Source organism: Geotrypetes seraphini, chromosome 3 (genome assembly GCF_902459505.1).
Source record: "Geotrypetes seraphini chromosome 3, aGeoSer1.1, whole genome shotgun sequence".
Taxonomy (NCBI): Eukaryota; Metazoa; Chordata; class Amphibia; order Gymnophiona; family Dermophiidae; genus Geotrypetes; species Geotrypetes seraphini.
Genome location: NC_047086.1, coordinates 398,717,429 through 398,739,081, shown reverse-complemented (window position 1 = coordinate 398,739,081; position 21,653 = coordinate 398,717,429). Strand labels below are relative to the sequence as shown.

The 21,653-nt window shown below is 44.8% G+C and overlaps 1 protein-coding gene across 1 annotated transcript in view; it reads left to right on the top strand.

Annotated features, from left to right (window-relative positions):
- Positions 1-21,653, top strand: part of DNAH8 (dynein axonemal heavy chain 8) — a 1,666,792-nt gene that overhangs the window by 1,114,387 nt on the left and 530,752 nt on the right. Inside the window, 1 exon segment of the mRNA XM_033937418.1 lies at positions 17,848-18,020. Coding sequence (XP_033793309.1) covers positions 17,848-18,020 — 173 coding nt within the window.

The following is a 21,653-nucleotide window of genomic DNA, read 5'->3' as shown; positions in this document are numbered from 1 at the left end:
ACCTTTGGAAAAGACCCCTCGAGGACATAGTTTTATCCTAGTGATAGTGGATGTGGCCACAAGATTCCCTTGGGCATTCCCTCTGAGGAAGACTTCTGCTCAGGCTATCATGAAAGAGCTCACGGGTTTGTTCTGCTTGGTAGGATTCCCGCGTGAGGTGCTGACAGACCAGGGTAGCAATTTCATGTCGAAAGAGATGCAGGATTACTGGCGAGGCTTCGGGGTTCGTCATATTCGAACCTCGGCATACCACCCTCAGGCGAACGGTTTAGTAGAACGTTTCAACCAGACCCTTAAACAAATGCTTAAGAAGGGGCTGGATGGGAACATGAGGGATTGAGACCTGCTTATACCTTTTGTTCTTCTCGCCGCCCGGGAGAAAGTACAGGATTCCTTAGGAGTAAGCCCCTTCGAAATGTTATTTGGAAGAAACCCAAGGGGGATTTTAGATGTATTAAGAGAAGGTTGGAGTCCTCCAGAGGATCAAGAAGTTAACGTGGTTTCCTACCTGGTTCAGTTAAAGCAGAGGTTGACCCAGGTTGCTCAAGTGGGAAAAGTCAATCTAGAATGGAGTCAGAGGAGGCAAAAAGCTTATTATGATAGGCGGTCTCGTGAGAGACACCTACAGGTTGGGGATAGGGTACTAATTCTGGTACCTACTGACCCCCATAAATTCTTAGCGCAATGGAGGGGCCCGGCTGTGATAGTCAAAAAATTAAATGACGTAGACTATCAGGTCAAGGATGAGAAGGGTCGGGAACAAACATACCACATCAACCTATTGAAACCCTGGAAAGATAGGGAAACATTAGCCCTGATAGCCCAACAGAACCAGGAGGAGGACTTTGGTCCACAAGTTGCAGATCTCTCTCGGGAAGAGGGGGTCAACATAGGTACGGATCTCTCTGACGCCCAGGTGCAACAGGTGGGGATATTGATTAAGACCTTTGAGGACGTGTTCTCTGCTACCCCAGGGCGCACTGAGGTGGTGGCGCATGATATTATTACCACACCGGGTAAGATAGTGAGAGTCAAACCATATAGGTTGTCTGAAGAAAAAAAGAAGCTGGTACAAGATCTAGTGGAGGAAATGTTGACACTCGGAGTAATTGAGCCCTCACTTAGCCCTTGGTGCAGTCCGATAGTAATTGTGCCCAAGGCAGATGGGTCCCCTAGATTTTGTATAGACTTCCGTCAACTTAATGAAGTCTCACAATTTGACGCTTTCCCTATGCCACGGGTAGATGAGTTGTTAGACTGCTTGGGTCAGGCACAGTACTTATCTACACTGGACTTAACAAAAGGGTACTGGCAGATACCCTTAATGCCAGCCGCTAGACCCAAAACAGCCTTTAGTACCCCCGCTGGTCTGTTCCAATTTAGACACATGCCTTTTGGACTTCATGGCGCTGCTGCAATATGTCAAAGGCTAGTCAACGAGGTACTGCGGGACCACCATTCTTACGCGGAGGCATACCTTGATGATATTGTCATCCACTCGAGCAGTTGGACTCAGCACTTAGAACATGTTGCGGCAGTCTTGAGGTCATTAAGAGAGGCAGGCTTAACGGTAAACCCTAAGAAATGTTTCCTGGGACAGAGGGAGGTGAAATACTTGGGCTATGTAGTAGGCCGAGGCCAGGTAAAGCCACTAGTGGACAAAGTCCAGTGCATTAAGTCCTACCCCTTACCTGGCACGAAGAAACAGCTAAGAGGGTTCTTAGGGCTTATAGGGTACTATAGGAGGTTTATTCCCCAGTTTGCTACTAGAGCAGCTCCCCTCACTAATATGTTAAAGAAGGATAAACCGGACACATTACACTGGGAAACGTTAGGGCAGGAGGCCTTAGAGGATCTGAAAGACTGTCTTTGTGTGGAACCAGTCTTAAGAGCAGTAGATTTCTCTAAACCAATGATCCTGCAGACTGACGCTTCCACTAGTGGGTTAGGGGCTATCCTTAGTCAGGAGGTCCAAGGAGTAGAACACCCTGTACTGTACCTCAGTCGCAAACTCCATGACAATGAGAGAAGGTACGCCACAGTGGAATTAGAGTGCCTGGCTGCCAAGTGGGCAATGCAGACTCTGGTTCACTATTTGGAGGGACGTGAATTCACATTGGTTACGGACCATGCGGCCCTCAAATGGTTGAACACCATGAGAAATAACAACACGAGGCTCACCCGATGGTACCTTGCTCTACAAACATTTAGATTCAAGGTAGTACACAGGCCAGGTCATCTGAGCACTAATGTGGATAGGCTTTCCCGTTTGCAGGAGAACCCGGAGGAAGTTAGACCATGCCTGGGTGGTCATGGTTTAAGGGGGAGGGTATGTCACAAGCCCGAGTCCAATGCCGGCCTTGTGCCAGGGAAGAGTCACAAAAATCACTCCCTGAAACTAGTCCGGGCTGACCATGTTATCCCTGATAGACAAGAGCAAGAACAGGAAGCACAGGCTGTGTTTAAACCTAAGGCAGAACACAGCCTGATGAAAACTGGTAAGGGCTCTTTAAATCCTCCATTTTGTGTCAAGCTGGCTAAGCAGGGGAGAAGGAAAACACAGCTGAAGGAAGTTCAGCCCTGGAGTAGGGCTGGGCGTGGTACAGCAGCTTGGCAGCATTTAGAGGGCTGGCTGACCAAGAGGAAGGGAGACAGAGGAGAAGCTCTCATGTGGAAGGAGTCTCCTAGTCCCCCTGAGCCAAGGGACATTGAGATGTTGGACACTGAACTAGAGGATACAACCCTGGTAAATCCTGAAGGTGAAGCTATGGAGTACAGCACTTTACCTGAGGTGGGAATGGGTGAAGAAATGGAAACTAATTAATTTGGAATTGTTTTTTTTTTTTGTGCTGAGTTTTGTTAAATGTTTCCTTTTCTGTTGAACCTGAGGATTTGCTTGAAGTCTGCTAATGAATGGAAGATATGCTAGTCAAGGGTTTTGCTGTTGTGAGAGAGTTTTTTTGTCTTGCTTATCAAGAGCTGCTGTGGAACAAAACTTCAGCAAGCAGGTGTGAATATCCTGGAAGTTTGAGACAGGATTTACACTGTGTCATGGTGAATAGTTTGAGAGTTTATTTTTCTTTTGGATACCAAAGAACCCTTTGACAAATCTACCAATATTTGTTGCTGCATTTGATGAGGCTGTACAGTGCAGTATACCACACAGAGTTTGCCAATTTCCAATAAGACTCTGGAGGAGTCAAGGACTATTAAGGGACTTTATTATACCTGGGACATTGCTAAGGAACTTTGAAACAGATTTCCAGACCAGGCTGGTTTCTTTCATGTTATGTGATATGTTTTTGCCAAAGACCTTTTTTTTTTGAATACATTTTTCTTTTGATGCATTTTACTTTGATTTGTGAATTGAACAATAAATTTGACTTTTGTTATTCATTACTTACTTGTGTGAGGCCATCCTGTTTTTTTCACATAAGATAAGTTTATGTACAACAGGGACTTCCTCCTTCTTGAGGAAGCACGCTGGGGAGAATATTGCGAGCGTGAGCCGGTTACTGTGAGCTTTGAGGACCGGCCACGCTACAATACATAATCTTAAAACATAATAAAATAAACATACAAACAAGCCTTAAAATTCATAGCTAAAAAAAAATACTAAAATGAGTTTGCATAGAAACAAAGCTTAAGAACAACATAATTAATGGCCTATACCATCTACAAAAATTATGAGTTAGATATTCAAAGCAATTTAACCAGGCAGAAGTTCCAGGCTTGTTATATCACTTGTACAAGGCTACCTTCTGATAGTCAATGGCTCTTAACTGAATAGTGCCACTGAATATAAAAACTAACCAACAAACATAGCTGACTATTTTATGTGAGGTCTGGGGATGGACTCGTGGTCTCGGGGCTCAAGGATCTATCGTACGAGGAAAGGATGAAAAATTTGCGGCTGTACTCATTCGAGGAACATAGGGAAAGAGGAGACATGATCGAGACGTTTAAGTATATTACCGGCCGTATCGAGATGGAAGAAGAGATTCTCTTTCTCAAAGGACCCTCAGCCACAAGAGGGCATCCGCTCAAACTCAGGGGCGGGAAATTTCATGGTGACACCAGGAAATATTTCTTCACCGAGAGAGTGGTTGATCCTTGGAACAAGCTCCCGGTGCAGGTGATCGAGGCAAACAGCGTGCAAGAATTTAAGAGCAAATGGGATGCCCATGTGGGATCCCTTAGAGGGTTAAGCCAAGGGAACCTAGGATAGTAGACTTGGGGGTGGGTCAGTAGAGTGGGCAGACCTGATGGGCTATGACCCTTATCTGCCGTCATCTACTAAGTTTCTATGTTTATGTGGTTACATGCCAATATTCAGCACTTAAGCGCATAAAGTCATGTTCAGGTCAAACTTAAGAACATAAGAACAGCCCTACTGGGTCGTCTACTACTACTATTAATTATTTCTATAGCGCTGCACAGAGTCACAAAGAAGAAGAAACCAGTCCCTGCTTGAAAGAGCTTACAATCTAAACAGACCAACAGTTTCCAACAGTAGCCAATCCAGGTCACAGTACCTGACAGAAACCCAATAGTAGCAACATTCCATGCTATCAATCCAGAACACAGTGGCTTCCCCCATGTCTGTCTCAAAATCAAACAATGAACTTTTCCTCCAGGAACTTGTCCAAACTTTTCTTAAACTTCCTTTGGCAACAAGTTCCAGAGCTTAAATATTCTTTGAGTTAAAAAAAAAATTTAAAAAAATTCCTCCTGTTTGTTTTAAAAGTATTCCCATGTAATTTCACTGAGTGTTCCCTGATTTTTGTACTTTTGGAAAGTGTGAAAAATCAATTTACTCTTTACTCATTCTACACCACTCAGTGTTTTGTAGACCTTAATCTAGTGACTGGTCAGGGCCTTCATGCGATTCAGTAAATCCCCAGTTTTACAGCCCTGTTTTGGTTTTTGGGAAGTTTACTTTTTGCTTGATGCAGTTTAATTGGTTGAACAGGGAACCTGGGGATTCACCCAACCCACAACACTAGAGAGAGAGCACAATTCATCAAAAGTCAATCAAAGTAGGTGCTCTAATAATATGGAAAGTCTTCTCACCTGTCTCATTCACTAATGTAATTCAACTGAAAAATGTATTTTAAAGTGATAAAAAAAACCTTAGTTAGTCTTCATGGGTAAAAAAAAATTCCACTCCATTTACTAAGTCCAAAATCACTAATCTTCCATATGCATCAATCCAAAACCTCTGTTGATTATTGTGAAAAAGAGACATTAGCTTTTAAAGAGAACAGTGGCTCCACATCAGGCAGTCAAAAAATGCTTATTCATAATACTAATATAGTGAAATAGGAAAAAAAAAAAGGAGGACTTTGCTTGCCAGACAGCCACAACTTCAAACACCCCCTGAAGGCCCTGCCAGTATGTTTGTTTATTTGTTCTTCTATACCACCTTATTCTGCAAAGCAGTTCAAGGCGATTTACATAGCAATAAAATAAAATACAGTACTGCTCTGAATTTGATTGGTTGAGTAGCTTCTGCCTGCTGCCTGCTCAACCAATCACATTCAGAACTGTGCTCTCAGGGTGTTTATTGAATTACTTGAAGGCCTTAGCTGCACGCCACTGCCTCAGTCATACCCCCCTTAACTGTCTTTTCCAAGCTGAAGAGCCCCAACCTCTTTAGTCTTTCTATACCACCTATAAAAATATATATAATATTGAAATGGTTTATAAGCATAAGTTAACTGGACAAATAAAACTGCATTTATTCAGTCCTATCTGTGTCTGGTTTAATTTATGTGGTTAATTACCGAATATTGTACTTAACCAGAAAAGTGATGGCTGCCCTCATGTAGCTGGATATTCCATGCTGGTGCTCGGACATGGCCCGGCATTGAATATTCGAACATCAGCAATGAATAAAAATACCACTACATTTTAGGTGATAGACCAACGAATAATTAATGCTTTAATAAATGGTTTAATCGGCTATTTTATAAAAAGACAATTCATGATAATATGTATTTTGTTAGTGGCTATGAAGTTTATCTTAGTTGTTTTCATATCCAGTTAGAACCAGGACAGGAATCTGATGCCATGAACTTTCCTTTGCAATTGTTTATAGAATTTTAATATAGTTATATCCTGCCTCTACTGCTTTGAGTATAACTCCCTTCCTATAGGTGCTGACACTGCAGCATCCCAGCCCCAACTGACCTGGGGAGCAGAAAATTTGAATAAGTAACAGTGGTGTACCAAGGGGGGGAGGGGCAATCTGCCCCAGGTGCAGACCATAAGGGAGTGCTCATGGGGTCGGTTTTATGGTCCGCGAACTTCCTCTTCCATCAGTAACAGCCTTCAGAACTTGCTGCTCTGCTATCATCGGGCCTTCCTTTCTGCTGAGTCCTGCCTTCACAGAAGCAGGAAGTTTGCAGGACCTGGCAGAGAGGAAGGCCCAACCCTGGCAGAGCAGAGAATTGTGAAGACTGCCGATGATGAGAGAGAGAGAGCAGTGGCATACCAAGGGGGGGAGTGGTCCGCCCTGGGTGCAGCCTTGGGGGGGTGCATAGCTGGCCCGGTCCCTATCGCGCTTCCTCCCTCCTTACTTAAGGTGACCAGCAAGATGACCGAACAGCAAACCTCCCTCCAGTAGCATCGGCAACCACAGCGCTAAACAGGCTGCTTCGCGGCTTTCTCCTGCCGGTGAAGCGTCACTGATGACGTTATCAGTGACGCCTCACCGGCAGGAGAAAGCCACAAAGCAGCCTGTTTAGCGCTGTGGTTGCCGATGCTACTGGAGGGAGGTTTGCTGCTCGGTCATCTTGCTGGGAGTGTCGGAAGGGTTCACTTGGGGGTGAGAGATAGGAGGGTCAGCGGGGGTTCGGCTGGGAGGGAGGAGAAGCGGTCTGCCTCGGTGCTCCAAGGCCTGGTGCCATTACCTTCTTCGGACAGCAGCAGTATTTACAATTCGCTGCTGTTGCCGGCTTCAGGCCATCATGAAGACAGGACCCAACAGAGAGGAAGGCCTGAAGCCGGCAACAGCAGTGAATTGTTAATGCTGCTGCTGCCCGATGAAGTTCAGGACACCAGGCCTTGGATGACAGAAGGAGGAAAGGGAACAGAGAGGGAGAGAATTGGGGAGAGTGTTGCTGTACCCAACTGGAGGGAATGAAAGGAGATGCCAGGGCTTGGAGGGAAGAAGAGACGCCAGGGCATGGAGAGAAGGAGGAAGGTATGCCAGATCAAGGGAAAAGGAAGGGGAAAAGGAAAGATGAGATGTCAGAGCATGGAGGGGGAGGGAGAGATGAAAGAAAAGGAAAGGAGAGAGATACCGGGAATCGGGGAAGGGATGATGCCATACTGTGGGGTGGGAAGGAAAGAAAGGAGAAGAGAGAGATGCCAGAGCATAGGGGAGGGGTGATGACAGAGTTGAAATCAATCATGTACAAAGGAGAGAAGGGGCATGGGATAGTTTATGGAAGGAGCATAGAAAGAGGGAAAATGCCATATGGAAGAGAGAGAGAGAGGGTGGACACTGGATGGAAAGAGCACAGAGGGCAGTGAATGGAAGGGCGAGATAGAGGGTGAACAGTAGATGGAAGGGGTAGAGAGAGGGAAACAGACACTGAATGGAAGTGTGGGGGAGAGGAGGGACAGCTGCTGAATGGAAGTGAGAGGGAAAGGGGGAGCAGATGCTGGAAGGAAGTGGGGAGGAGAAAGAAAAAAAGGGCACATGCAGGATTGAGGGAAGAGGACAGAGTTAGTTACTGGAAGGGGTGAGGGAAAGAGGTGGCAAGCTATAGGTAGACAGTGAAAGAGGGAAATTGAGGACTGAATAGTAAAAAAGAATTTAGACAGAGGCAGAAAATAAATTGAGAAGGAAGACCAGGGAAGAACAGGAGGAAAGGAGCGGAGAGAGAGATGCCAGAGCAGGGTGGAAGGAGAGGATACAGATACCAGACCAATGGGGGTGAAAGGAGAGATGGAAGGGGGAGGCATACAGTTTCTGGAAGGGGCATAGAAGAAGAGAAGATGCCATATAGGGGCAGAGAGATGGCAGACAGTGGATGGAAGGAAGACAGTTACAAGAAGATGAGGAAAGTAGAAACCAGAGAAGACAAAGGTAGAACAAAAATTTTCTATTTATTTATTGCTTTAGGAGACATGTGTCACTGTTTCTGTGGTGTTGTATTGTATGCAGAGTCCAGCTTCTTGCTGGTTCAATTTAATCTTTGTCTATGTATTTCTATTTTATCCCCCTTTTACAAAACTGTGGAGCGTTTTTTTAGCACCAGCCGTGGTGGTAGCAGCTCTGATGCTCAGAATTCTATGAGCGTCAGAGCTGTTACCACCGTGGCTAAAATCCACACTACAGTTTTGTAAAAGGAGGAGGGGTTAGTTTTTTTTTTGTTTTTTTTTTATTTATTCGAGTTTTATAACATTATTACATATACATAATAATAAGGTAAGGAACATAAATAAAATTAATACATTATTACAACCAAAGAGCTATCACAGAAATTCCTCTAGTCCTCATAACTATGGGAGGGCAAGTACTATATATTCATAACAAAAGTCAAATAAACATGATCATATAGACCAAACAGATTAGTGTTTAGAAATTCAAACTCCAAATAATTAATTATGTGGTAACAGAAGAAATACTAATGGATTCTTGATGTTGCAAAAATTGTTCTAATTGAGTTGAGTCCCAATAAACATAATCATTTTCCTTAAATTTAATCAAGCATTTACAAGGAAATTTTAAATAAAATGTGGCTCCTAAAGCCAACACCCTAGATTTCAAAGCCAAAAAGGATTTTCTTCTCAATTGTGTTGCTTGGGCCACATCTGGAAAAATCAATACATTATCTCCGCAAAATTTAGTCTGCTTATTTTGAAAATAAGCTTTCATTATCAAGGATTTATCTATCTCTCTAGAACAAGTTATAAGAAGTGTAGATCTAGTTTGAATTATATCCTGTGAGTCTTCTAAAAAACCAGTTAAGTCAAAATCAATTTGTTCCAACTGATCTATACCTGATTCTGTGGGAACTTTTTTCCTCTGAGGGATATAATACAAATTTGTCAAAGGCAAATTTTCTACGTCCATCATCCCCAAAATTTCCTTAAAATATTTTTTAACCAATATTTCTGGAGATAATAAGTGTGTTTTGGGGAAATTAACTAGACGTAGATTTTTTGCTCTATATAAGTTCTCCATTTTCTCAAATTTCATATGAGTGATATGAAAATCCTTAACTGCTGTTGTAGAAACTGCCTGTAATGTAACCACTTGAGACTCAGTTGTTCTAATCGATTTTTCCATAATTTTTAAATTTGAATCAACGTTTGCAAACTTTTCAATCACCTCTTGCGAAAATTTTTCATTTTGTTTGACCACAGATTTTAATAACCCCTCCATACGAGTATTAATTTGCCAAAGATCTTTCAAAGTAACTTCCTGAGGTTCAGTCGGAGGCTCTCTGGCAAACAAAGCCTCACCTTGAAAAGATAAGGCTTTGGGCATCACCCCATAAACTAATGAAGGTGATCCCACCTGCCCAGGGAATTCCTCCGACTGACTACTGGAGCCTGCCTTAGGTTCCAAAACATCAGGATTATTCGGTGGAGGGGGAGGAGTTCTACCTGGGGGGCTAAGGGATGCCCCTGATAGTGAATCCGCTCCTTGGCTGTGACCTAAGGTACTGGATGGAATAAAGTGCCTATCAATGGGACCTAATAATATCGGTGTGGACACCTTTGCTTTACCTTTCCTTTTCCCCATAACAGTAAATATTAATACATACAGTTCCTCCCGTTCCTCCCAGTGTCTCCAAGGTGCCCCTTAGGGCAAGCCCCTTTGGCCAAGCCCTGCGGCCGCGCGCCGCAGTCGCGGCGTCCTTTTAGCCCCGGGGGAAGGACCCGCGTGACGTCAGTGCTTCTGTCTCTGCGGGTGCCCGACAGAAAACTAGCTCCGACTCTCCAGCTTCAAGTTGACAAAGAAGCGCTGCAGTCCAGGGCACACTCAAAGTCCACCAAGATGACAACACCAGAACAACCTGCCTCTCCGGTCTCCTGCAGTCGCGGCGTCTTTTTAGCCCCGGAGGAAGGACCCGCGTGACGTCAGTGCTTCTGTCTCCGCGGGTGCCCGACAGAAAACTAGCTCTGACTCTCCAGTTTCAAGTTGACAAAGAAGCGCTGCAGTCCAGGGCACACTCAAAGTCCACCAAGATGACAACACCAGAACAACCTGCCTCTCCGTACTCCTGCAGTCGCGGCATCCTTTTAGCCCCGGAGGAAGGACCCGCGTGACGTCAGTGCTTCTGTCTCCGCGGGTGCCCGACAGAAAACTAGCTCCGACTCTCCAGCTTCAAGTTGACAAAGAAGCGCTGTAGTCCAGGGCACACTCAAAGTCCACCAAGATGACAACACCAGAACAACCTGCCTCTCCCGAGGGGTTAGTTTGTGATGACATTCCATACTAGGCAAAGGTGTTTTCTGTGTTCTGTGTGTTCGAAAGACTTGGTTTTCTGTTAGGATTGACTGCAGGATTGATCTGTATTAGTCTGGCTTGTTTAGTTTTACAATGGGTGTATTGCTGTTGTACTGCTTACTGCAGTATGTAAGATGCTACCTTTTCCTAGGTACTCATGTGTGACATGTGGCTTGTTACTAAAAATCATGTTTTTTGTACAGATAGGGGGGGAGGTGCCAAAAAATGATGGGTCCCTGGTGTCACACATGCTAGGTATGCCACTGAGAGAGAGAAAGGGAAAGGGTAGAAAAATGCTACACCATGCACCCAATTGAATGGAAGAAGGGGTAAGAAGAAAGCCATTCAATTAGGGGGGAGGGAGAAGGAAGGGAAGGGAGAAAAGAGAGTAATGCCAGACCATGTGGAATAGAGGGAGGGAAAGGAAGGAGAGGAGATGCTAGATCATGGAGGGGGAGGGATAGATGCCAGACTATCATGAAGGGAGGGAGGGAAAAGAAAGGAGATGCCAGAGCATAGAGGGGGAAGGAGATTGAGAGATGGAAGGGAAAGAGAGGCGAGAGATGCCAGGGCATTGAAGGAAGGGAAACAGACAGATGCCAGACCATGGGTTGGGGTGGGGAGAGAAAGAAAGGAGAAGATAGAGATCCCAGAGCATGGGGGAGAGAGTGGAGACAGAAAAAGAAAAATGAAGAGGGGGTGATTCTGAAATAAATCATGTATAAAGGAGAGAAGGGGCACAGAATAGACAGTTTATGGTAGGGGCAGAGAAAGAGGATGGACAGTGGATGGAAGAGGCAGAGAAAGAGGACAGATGCTGGATAGAAAGGAAAGTGAAGAGAAGATGAGGAAAGCAGAAACCAGAGATGACAAAATGTAGAAAAAAAATAGAATAAAGTAGTATTATAGCTGTATTAACAAACATTTATAAATAGAAAATGGAAATAAGGTAATCTTTTTATTGGAAATTATTCAAACCTTTTATAAACCCTCCTAAGCTAACTGATTTCACCACATTCTCTGACAACAAATTCCAGAGTTTAATTACACATTGTGGGAAGAAATATTTTCTACAGTCTGTAAATCTACCATTTAGTAGCTTCACCGCATGCCCTCTAGTCCTAGTATTTTTGGAAAGAGTGAACAAGTGATCCACATCTATCCTTTCCACTCCACTCATTATTTTATACATCTCTATCATATCACTGTCTCCTCCCAGTTGGAGAGCCATAGCTGCTTTAGTGTTTCCTCATAGGGAAGTCTGGGTGCCTTGCTAAGGAACCTGCTTCACAGAAATGTAAATTATTCTGTCTCATTCTCATGGCTACCTGTGCCAGTAGCCCAGTATTGCTGGCTTATTAATCACTGCCACAAACTCCCATCCTGCAGCTCAGGAACAGAGAGCTGTTTCTTTTAGCTACTGTAAAATAGTGAAGCATTTAAACAGAATGATTGTATTCTTTTTCCTGCATAAAGCATGCCTAGCATTACACTCTGGTGAAGAGGACTGGGTATATTTATTTACTAAAGTCCAAAGCTGGCAACAGAGTTAAAGTTTGTTTTGAGGAATCTTTTCTTTTGAGTTATGTTTTCATGCTTTCATTGAAACCTGTTATGGACTATGATTTTGAGGCTATTGGCCAAATAAAGTTTATATCTTTTCCTTACGGCCATTCTGACTAAATGGTGTTCTTTGAAAGACCATTGAAAGAGCAATTCTAGGCTGTTGCCTAGGGTTAACCATCCTGAAAGTCTCCCCTAGTTCCAGGGGGACCACGCCAAAGTTAAGCAGTGTGTCACTACCTGACTGCCCAACATGCTCTTTGGGACACAGGTGGGACAAACTACATCCCAGTCATGGTTCTCCGTGAACCACGTCTCTGTGATCAAGAAAGGTATTACAGCCAGAATGAAAGAAGTTATCCTGCCGTTGTATCGAGCGATGGTGTGCCCGCATCTGGAGTACTGCATCCAATATTGGTCGCCGTACCTTAAGAAGGATATGGCGTTACTCGAGAGGGTTCAGAAAAGGGCGATGCGATTGATAAAAGGTATGGAAAACCTTACATATTGTGACAGGGATCTGGCTAGTCCTACTAAATCCAAGGAGAAAGCCCCTGTAAGCCCCACTAAAGATCCTGTGACCAAGTTTAGGAAACATCCTGTGTATAGTAAAAGTCCTGTGCACAGCTTTAGGAATGAGCCTGCCCCTTTAAAAGTTCCCAGAGCTCAGACAGGGACTGAAAGGACAGGACTCTTTAAGAATTTCACTAACCCTGCTAGAGGGGGGCGTGGCCTGTTGTTGAGGCTCTCTTTTTCTGAGCTTTCCTTATCAGATGGAGAGGAAAGACAGCTGGGACTGGAAGCTGAAGTCAAGCTGAGGAGGAAGCCAGCTCTGGCAGCTAACCCATGGCCAACACAAGAAGGTTCTCCTAAGGATTGGGAAATGGAGGAACCTGAAGTCCAGCCTGAGGTTTGTGACATGGAATGGCTGGAGGACTATGTTTTACCCCAAGGGGAAGAGCACCCCATGGAATGTGAGTAGGCTGATAAGCCCAGGGGTTTTCTTTTTCATTTGAAGAGTTTTTTTGAATCTATGTTTTGAGAGCAGTTTGTGCACTGCTCTGACTTGTTCTGGAAGCTGCAGAAGTTACACAAAAGCCTGTCTGATGGGAGAGTGGTAGCACCTGTGGAGAACAGGCTTCTCTCCTCTCAAACTGTTGGGGATTACTTTTTTGCTCAACCTAACAGGGACACAATTAGAGCCAGTATCCAAGAGCCTTATACTCAAAAGCTATGACTTGATGCGTGGACTATTCTGTCATACCCTGAATGTGTCCAGAAGGCTAAACTGAGGATTTTGCTGTTATTAGTTTGGACTGACTCTGGAAGCACGACTGGTGCTAGGAGTAGGACTTATGTGTTTGGTAAAAGAAGTAAAGAGAATTCTTGGAAGTTTTGTTTTCACTCGTGCCAAATTCTGACATTTTTGTTTGTAACTTTTGATGTTCCATTAAAAGTGTTTTGTTTGAACAACCTGGACATTTTAGTGTGCAATTTCTGGGAGACATTAAAGAATCTGTGTTCCACTACCTTTATTTTAACTCCAGGACTAGGATTCAGCAGAGCCACTAGGCCTAGCCAGGATCCTTATCCCACAAGATGCAGAAAGATTAGAGAAACTGGGGCTCTTTTCCCTGGAAAAGCAGAGACTTAAAGGGGACATGATAGAGACTTACAAGATCATGAAGGGCATAGATAAAGTGGAAAGGGACAGATTCTTTAAACTTTCGAAAAATACAAGAATGAGAGGGCATTCGGAAAAATTAAGTGGGGATAGATTCAGAACCAATGCTAGGAAGTTCTTCTTCACCCAGAGGGTGGTGGACACCTGGAATGCGCTTCCAGAGGGTGTGATAGGACAGAGTACGGTATTGGGGTTCAAGAAGGGGTTGGATGATTTCCTGAAGGAAAAGGGGATAGAAGGGTATAGATAGAGGATTACTATACAGGTCCTCGACCTGATGTGCCGCTGCGCGAGCGGACTGTTGGGCACGATGGACCTCTGGTCTGACCCAGCAGAGGCACTTCTTATGTTCTTATGTACCACTATATCCAACAGACCTCCACTATATCCAATGTCTCTTCTTCCATCACATGTTCTAGATCCAGAATCTTGTTTCCCATACTTCAAGCATTAGTATATACTGCTTTCCAGACATTGCCCCCTTTACCCATCCATGTAGAGGTATTCAGTGATTTACTTACCTGAGGGCTTATACTCACCCAGGAGCTTTGATCACCCTGCCCAATCACTTCTAGTTTAAAGCCCTCTTCAGTAGATTAGCCAGCCTGCCGGCAAAGACACTTCTTCTCTTCTTTGATAGATGCACACCCTCCCTACTCAGCAGCCCTTGGAAAATCATCCCATGTCGACAAGGTGCTATATGAAAGGCTGCTTAGGAAGCTGTGGAACCACGGGGTGGGAGGGGATGTGCACAGATGGATCAAGCACTGGTTGTCGGGTAGACTGCAGAGGGTCGGAGTAAAGGGACAATATTCTGACTGGCGGGGAGTCACGAGCGGTGTGCCACAGGGATCGGTGCTGGGGCCGTTACTCTTCAACATATTTATCAATGACCTGGAAAAGGAGGCAAAGTGCGAGGTTATAAAATTTGCAGACGATACCAAACTGTGCGGCAGAGTTAGATCCAGGGAGGAGTGTGAGGACCTGCAAAGGGACCTGGACAAGCTGGAAGACTGGGCAAACAAATGGCAAATGCGCTTTAACGTGGAAAAATGCAAGGTCATGCATATAGGGAAAAAGAACCCGTTGTTCAACTACAAATTGGGGGGGGGGGGCATTGCTGGGAGACAGCAGTCTAGAGAGAGACTTGGGTGATGCATCACTGAAGCCATCTGCGCAGTGCGCAGCAGCCTCGAAAAAAGCCAACAGGATGCTGGGCATCATAAAGAGGGGCATAACAACCAGGACGCGGGAAGTCATCATGCCATTGTATCGAGCGATGGTGCGTCCACATCTGGAATACTGCGTTCAATATTGGTCGCCGTACCTCAAGAAGGACATGGCAGTACTTGAGAGAGTCCAAAGGAGAGCAACGAAACTGGTAAGAGGGCTGGAACACTGCCCATACGCCGAGAAGTTGGATAGGCTGGGGCTCTTCTCTCTGGAAAAAAGGAGGCTCAGGGGAGATATGATAGAGACCTTCAGGATCATGAGGGGCATAGAGAGGGTGGATAGGGACAGATTCTTCAGGCTGAAGGGGACAACAGGTACGAGGGGGCATTCGGAGAAACTGAAGGGAGATAGGTTCAAAACAAATGCAAGGAAGTTTTTTTTCACCCAAAGGGTCGTGGACACCTGGAAAGCGCTACCGGAGGAAGTGATCAGGCAGAGTACGGTACAGGGATTCAAACAGGGATTGGACGGATTCCTGAGGGATAAAGGGATCGTGGGATACTGAGAGAGGTGCTGGGATGTAACACAGGTATAGAAAGCTAACCAGGTAATAAGTATAGAAACCCAACCAGGTCGTGCATGTGCAAGACCGGAGGGTTAGGACTTCGATGGGAAGATAGGACTCAATGGGAAACCAAGGTGGCAAGGGGGCCCCTTCTGGTGATTCAGACAGGTCGTGACCTGTTTGGGCCGCCGCGGGAGCGGACTGCTGGGCAGGATGGACCTATGGTCTGACCCAGCGGAGGCACTGCTTATGTTCTTATGTCCAGGAAGCCAAAATGCTCTTGATGACACCATCCACGTAGCCACGCATTCATCGCCAGGATGTGAGTTTCTTTGCCCTGGCCTTTACCCTCAACAGGAAGGATGGACGAGAATACCACCTGTGCATCTGACTGCTTCATCTTCTCTCCCAGAGCCACAAAGTCACTTTTGACATGTTTGCAGGGGTACCTGGCAGTATCGTTAGTGCCAATGTGGATGAGCAGCATTGGATAGTAGTTAGCAGGCTTGATGAGTCTCGGCAAGCTCTCTGTAACATCTTGGATTTTGGCACCAGGTAGACAGCATACCTCTTGTGACATCATGTCTGGTCTTCAGATGGATGCTTCTGTACCCCTCGGGAATCGCCAACTACCACTACTTTATGCCTCCTAGTGGTCATGGATCCAATAATTTTTGGGATCACAAGATTTGGCCCTTCCTCTCCTTTGGATGCTCTCATCTCCTCCACTTCCAGGACAGCATACCGGTTCTTCAGTCCAAGGGCAGGGGTAGTCACAGTACCAATCTTGCAGTGTTCTGTAATCTGAGTCCAGCTGCCTTCCCTCAGCACAGCCTCTTCTTCCCCGCTGCTGGAAATCTTTTACGCCTCATGTACCATTTCATCGATGTACCTCTCATTCTCACGGATGCTTCTTAGTCTTGCCGCCTTCTCTCTCAGTTCTTTTACTTCCTTCATGAGGGATTCAAGCTGAAGACAGCTTTTACATGGAATTACTCCCTTTGCCTAGGTAACATTTTCTATCTGCACAGAGACAGAAATTGTATCCTGAGCAGCGGCTTTGGTGAAACGATGTTTTCCAGCCATACTGTGGTACTTACACCTGGAAGAAAAAAAAAAAGAAAGGGCAGAAAAATCCTACCATAGTAATTCCCTGTTCCTTGTTGGCTGGAAAGCCTATAAATCAAAAAGCTCTGACTTGGGATGGGTGAGAGGGAATTAAATTAACACCAGAGCCTTTCTTTAACAGCTATTTGTGCCCTGAAATGCAACCTAAATAATTAATCTAGGCTAACAGCCTCTTTTACAAAGCCATGCGGCAACAGCCCTGAAGCCCTTTAAATCTCTATGGGCTTCAGGACCGTTAGCACAGCCGCTAGCACAGCTCTGTAAAAGAGGCTGTAAAACTCTGTTTTGTATTAACCCCTAACAGACTCTAAAGGTTACACTATTGCCTGACTGATTTTGCTGAGCTAAAAAAGAGAACTACAAAAATATAACCTACTAAAATCTATGGTGTCCATTCCCTCCATCTTGCTCTCTAGTACCCTGTATTTGCTTAATAGTTCTCAAGATATATTTTTATGTTTAGGTTTTGTAAGTACAAAGTTTTTTGTTTGCTTTTTTTTACAAACTCCCTTCATTTCAGTGCAACATTGTTTGATTGATTGACTGCAGCTGAAATATTTTGAATTGTCTTTTATAGATCAATTGATATCATCTCAACCAACAGTGGCGTAGTAAGTGGGAGGAGCAGTGTGCCCCAGGTGCCATCTTGGTGGGGGCGACAGCACCCATCCTCCTCTCTGCTCCTGCCCGACCCCCATGTGCCCCTTTCCTTCCCTCATTCCTCTTTAATTTTCTTGGCACCAGCAGCATCACGGACTTGCTTCCCGTGTCGATGTCGGCTCTCTCTTACACCACTTCCGGGTCCCGCACCTAGGAAGTGACATCAGAGGGAGAACAAGTTTGTGCTGCTGCTTGCGCCAGGAAAATTAAAGAGGTACAGGGAAGGGAAGGGGTGCAGAGAAGAGGGTAGGGGTGTCATTACTCCAGGTGCCACTCACCCTCGCTACACCACTGTCGACCAGTGAGTTTGCAAAGTTACTTCTTTATCCTGATGAAGGCCATGTCAAGAGAAAAACGACGTCTTGTAATTGAGAGAAAGTGACTACTTTGGAATAGTGTTTTCTTTTCAGAGAGCAGCTTAATTTGATGGACATTTTTATGCATTATTATTATTTATTTGTTTGATATTTTGTGTTTTACTTTGTTTGTTGATACTCTGTGGAAATTTTTTTGCCCCTTTTGTGTGTTTATATGTTTAAACACAAACAAAGTAATAAGTCATTAGGCAGAAATAGTAATTGTATTTCATTCCTTTGTTCTCAGGTAAAAATGCACATCAAGTCAATAACAGATTTTGAATGGCTAAAGCAGAGCAGATTCTACTTTAAGGAAGATTTTGATCAGATCTGTGTGTCCATCACAGATGTTAACTTTGCTTACCAGAATGAATTTCTAGGCTGCACTGATCGTCTGGTTATTACTCCTCTAACAGACAGGTGAGCATAGTTTTGTTTTGTAATCCAGTTCTGAATTCCTCATCTTCAGAAGTATAGAGAGATTTGAAGTGAACCAGAGGGTCTGTATCAGATGTTTTATGAAATGAGACTTTTCGTTTCTCTATTATATCTCTCTTCAACTTTCTTCTAGGGTGTAAATATTTGGTGCTCTAGTATCTTCAAGAAATCAATAATGCACAAGAAGCAAACCTGTTTCAAGGGAAATAAAATTCTAAAACATTTTATAATGTGAGATGCCAAGAGGCTTGCCTGAGAGGAATTGTCAGAAAAAGCAGTCATGTGAAAAAATTAGGACACCCCATGAAATATTCAGTTCACATATTAATGTCAAATCTTTTTTTTTAAATTTATCTCTGGAAAAGAAAGTGATATAATTGCAGGAAAACAACAAAAATTTCTTTGATTTACTCATGAAACAAAAGATGAACTGTGACGCTAAGAGAGTTACAGAGTTTAAGAAGCATGAATAAACACAGATGGGCAATGAAATGTCTTTTTCTTTGAGCTCAAGCTCTGCCCCCAACCCCACCCCAACTCCACCTCAGTCCCTGTCTTCAGCTCCACCTCAAGATAATACCACTGATTTGATAGTCAAACAATTTTTATTGAGCTCAAAAACAGTACATGATGCAAACGTCACAAAGCTTCATCCAGAACGCTCATTTATAAATATACAAGAAACAAGAAAACATAACTCTCCCCCTCACCCCCATCCCAAGGGTCCCAAGAGAGGCAAATTACAAGCAATCAGCAGTCTGTTAATTAAAAAAAAGGAGCACATATGCAGAATCACAACAATTCACCCATTTAAGATTTGACTATGAGCAGCAGAAGTCATTTTGGTATTCCAAAATGGTTCCCAGGTTGCTTGAAAACTTGCCTCTTTACTGGTAGAAAAATCTGTAACCCCTTTATGCTTCCAGACAAACAACTGTATCATTTGTGCCCCCCCCCCCCCCCTAAGGATAGAGTAGTCAAGAGCAGAGAAACCTCTTTAAAGACTCCTTTACCTCAGAAACCTCACCTTGGAGACTACATAGAGGGCTGTACGCGTTATGAACGGGCACAAGTGATGACTAGATAGATCAGGGGTGTCCAACCCAGCCCCGGTCAAGGGCGATGCAGTGTTTTCCTCTGCTGCCCCCGGGTGTTTACCGTCTTGCCGGCTCCCTCCTCTGTCTTGCTGCAGCGTTTGCGCAGCCCCAGAAACATTTTTTTCGGCCAATGCGGCCCAGGAAAGCCAAAAGGTTGGACACTCCTGAGATAGATGAATAGAAATCAGTAAGGATAAACCTATACTAGATGGAAAAAGTCAATCAAAAAAAGCATTCAGAAAAAATGACACCATTCAATTTTTGCATTAAATCTCACTGGTTTGTCCTGACTGATTTCTTTTTATCTATTTAGTCATCATTTGTGCCCGTTAAACTGGATATGGGGGGGGGAGGGGTTGATATTTAAGTGCCTTGCTTTGCCCTGCCTTGCCAGGCTCTGCATCCTTTTCCCCCTCCCTCACTGCTCTGACAGTCTCTGCATCCAGCCCCCTTACTCCCTCCCTTCTCTGCCAGTCTCTGCACCCAGCCCACTTCCCTCGCTGCCAGGTTCTGTACTCTTTTCCTCGGGCCTGCCCATGAGACCTGGTGGTCCAGCGGTGACCAGGATAGGAGAAATCCCTCCCTCTTCCTGTCCCAGCCGATTCTAATTATTATCTTCCTCCTGCCTCCCCCGCATACCTTTAGTTTCCCTGGTGGTCCAGTGGTGAATTGTGGCAGGAGTGACCTTCCTTCGCTCCTGCCAGTGCAGAACCGCTAACTAATTGGCTGCCACTAGTAGCTCTGCCTGTGCCTTTTAGTATCCCTGGTAGTCTAGCAGTAAATTGTGGCAGGAGCAACCTTCCCCACTTCCCTATTGTTTTGCATAGGTCCGTACGTCTGTGTTTTTGGTTTTTTTTTTACTTAGATTCTCTTCCAGAACCACCTGTTTTTATCTGTTTTTATAATGATGTACATTTTTTTTATGTATTACTACATTGTAAACCACTTAGATATTTGATTAAGCGGTTTAAAAAATCTTTTAATAAACTTGAAACTTGATACTGCTGTCTGCCAGGCTGCAGATCCTCCGCAGCCCAAGAAATGCAAGTGCAAGTCATCTAAGGGTGATTTTATGCCCCAGGAACCAGACACTTTCCCCAGGTTCATGAAATTTTTGTGGTTAGAGTTTCAGACCAAGTGTTCTGCCCCTGAACGGTCTCATTCCCCCCTCCGCAATGTTGCATAGTGCCTTTAGGTACATCCTCACCTCCGCCTGATGTGGCTTTTGCACTGCTTGATCCTGATCTGGGAGACCTGGATGCTGATGTCTCCCTTTCTGATTCATTGTTGGCAGATACAGCGTTTCTTGGAGTGGGATCGGCGGATCCCACAGAGGTCTTAGATCCTGTGGATGATTCTACTGTCTTGCGCTTATTAAATTTGTGTCGCTGCCAGATCTCATTTCTGGATCTTTGCAGGAGTTGAACTTAGTACCTCAACTGGCTCCCACTTGTATCCTGTGACACAGGAATGTCAGCAGCTTTTGGCTCAGCCTAGGGTGGATTCTTTGGTTGCGCAGGTGACTAAGCAAAGCTTTCTCCCCAGTGAAGAGGGTGTATTGATGAAGGATATGCAGGACCGCCAAGTGGATGTGGTCCTCCGGAATTTTTTTGAGGCTGCTACTTTAGGTATCAGGTATTCAGTGACATCATTCATGGTGTGAGCCTGTCTCTCTCGACTGCTCATTCTGGAGAATGAAGCAGTGTATCCCCTTCCTCAACTTCTGATGGCTGGGACAGATTATATGGCGGATGCTTTGTATGACCTCATGAGAGTTCTGGCTAAAGTGCCAGCGTACTCCATCTCGGCACACCAGATGCTATGGGCTGGTGATTCTACCTCCAAAGCTACTTTGGCTAGGCTGCCTTTTAAGGGGCAGTTATTGTTTGGCAAAGGTCTGGATAACCTCATGGATTCTGTAATGGACCATTGCCCCAAGACTCTGCCCGATAGTCAACCCAGACCCTCCCAGGGTTCTGGTCATTCTAATTTTTGTAGCTTCTTGTGTTCCAGACCATATGCGAATGCCCCATCGCAGAGATTTTCCTAGTGCTCCTGAAGCAGATATACTATACTGGCTACAGACATACCCAGTCTTCCTCCACCCGGTTTGCGACAGAAACCAGAAGAGCCCAATGACGCCAGGCCGACGGAGGCTCCAGCATGCATAGGGGGCCAGCTCTCTGCATTTCTTCCTGCCTGGATGTGCATTACATCCGACCAGTGGGTGCTGGACATCATTCAGTTGGGTTACAAGCTGGAATTTGCTCGACTTCTGACAGATTGGTTTGTAACCTCTCCTTCAGGTCCTCTGGATAAAGCTCTCCAGGTTCAAACACCGTTCAGCACTTGCTGGATATTCAAACTATAGATCTGGTGCTGCCCAAGCTCTCGAACTTTGGCAGATACTCCACATACTTTATCATGCCAAAGAAAGGCTCTGAAGATTGGAGGTGTTTCCTGGATCTTCATCATGTGAATGTGTTTGGTTGAAATAACTATTGGCAGTTGCCTGTCT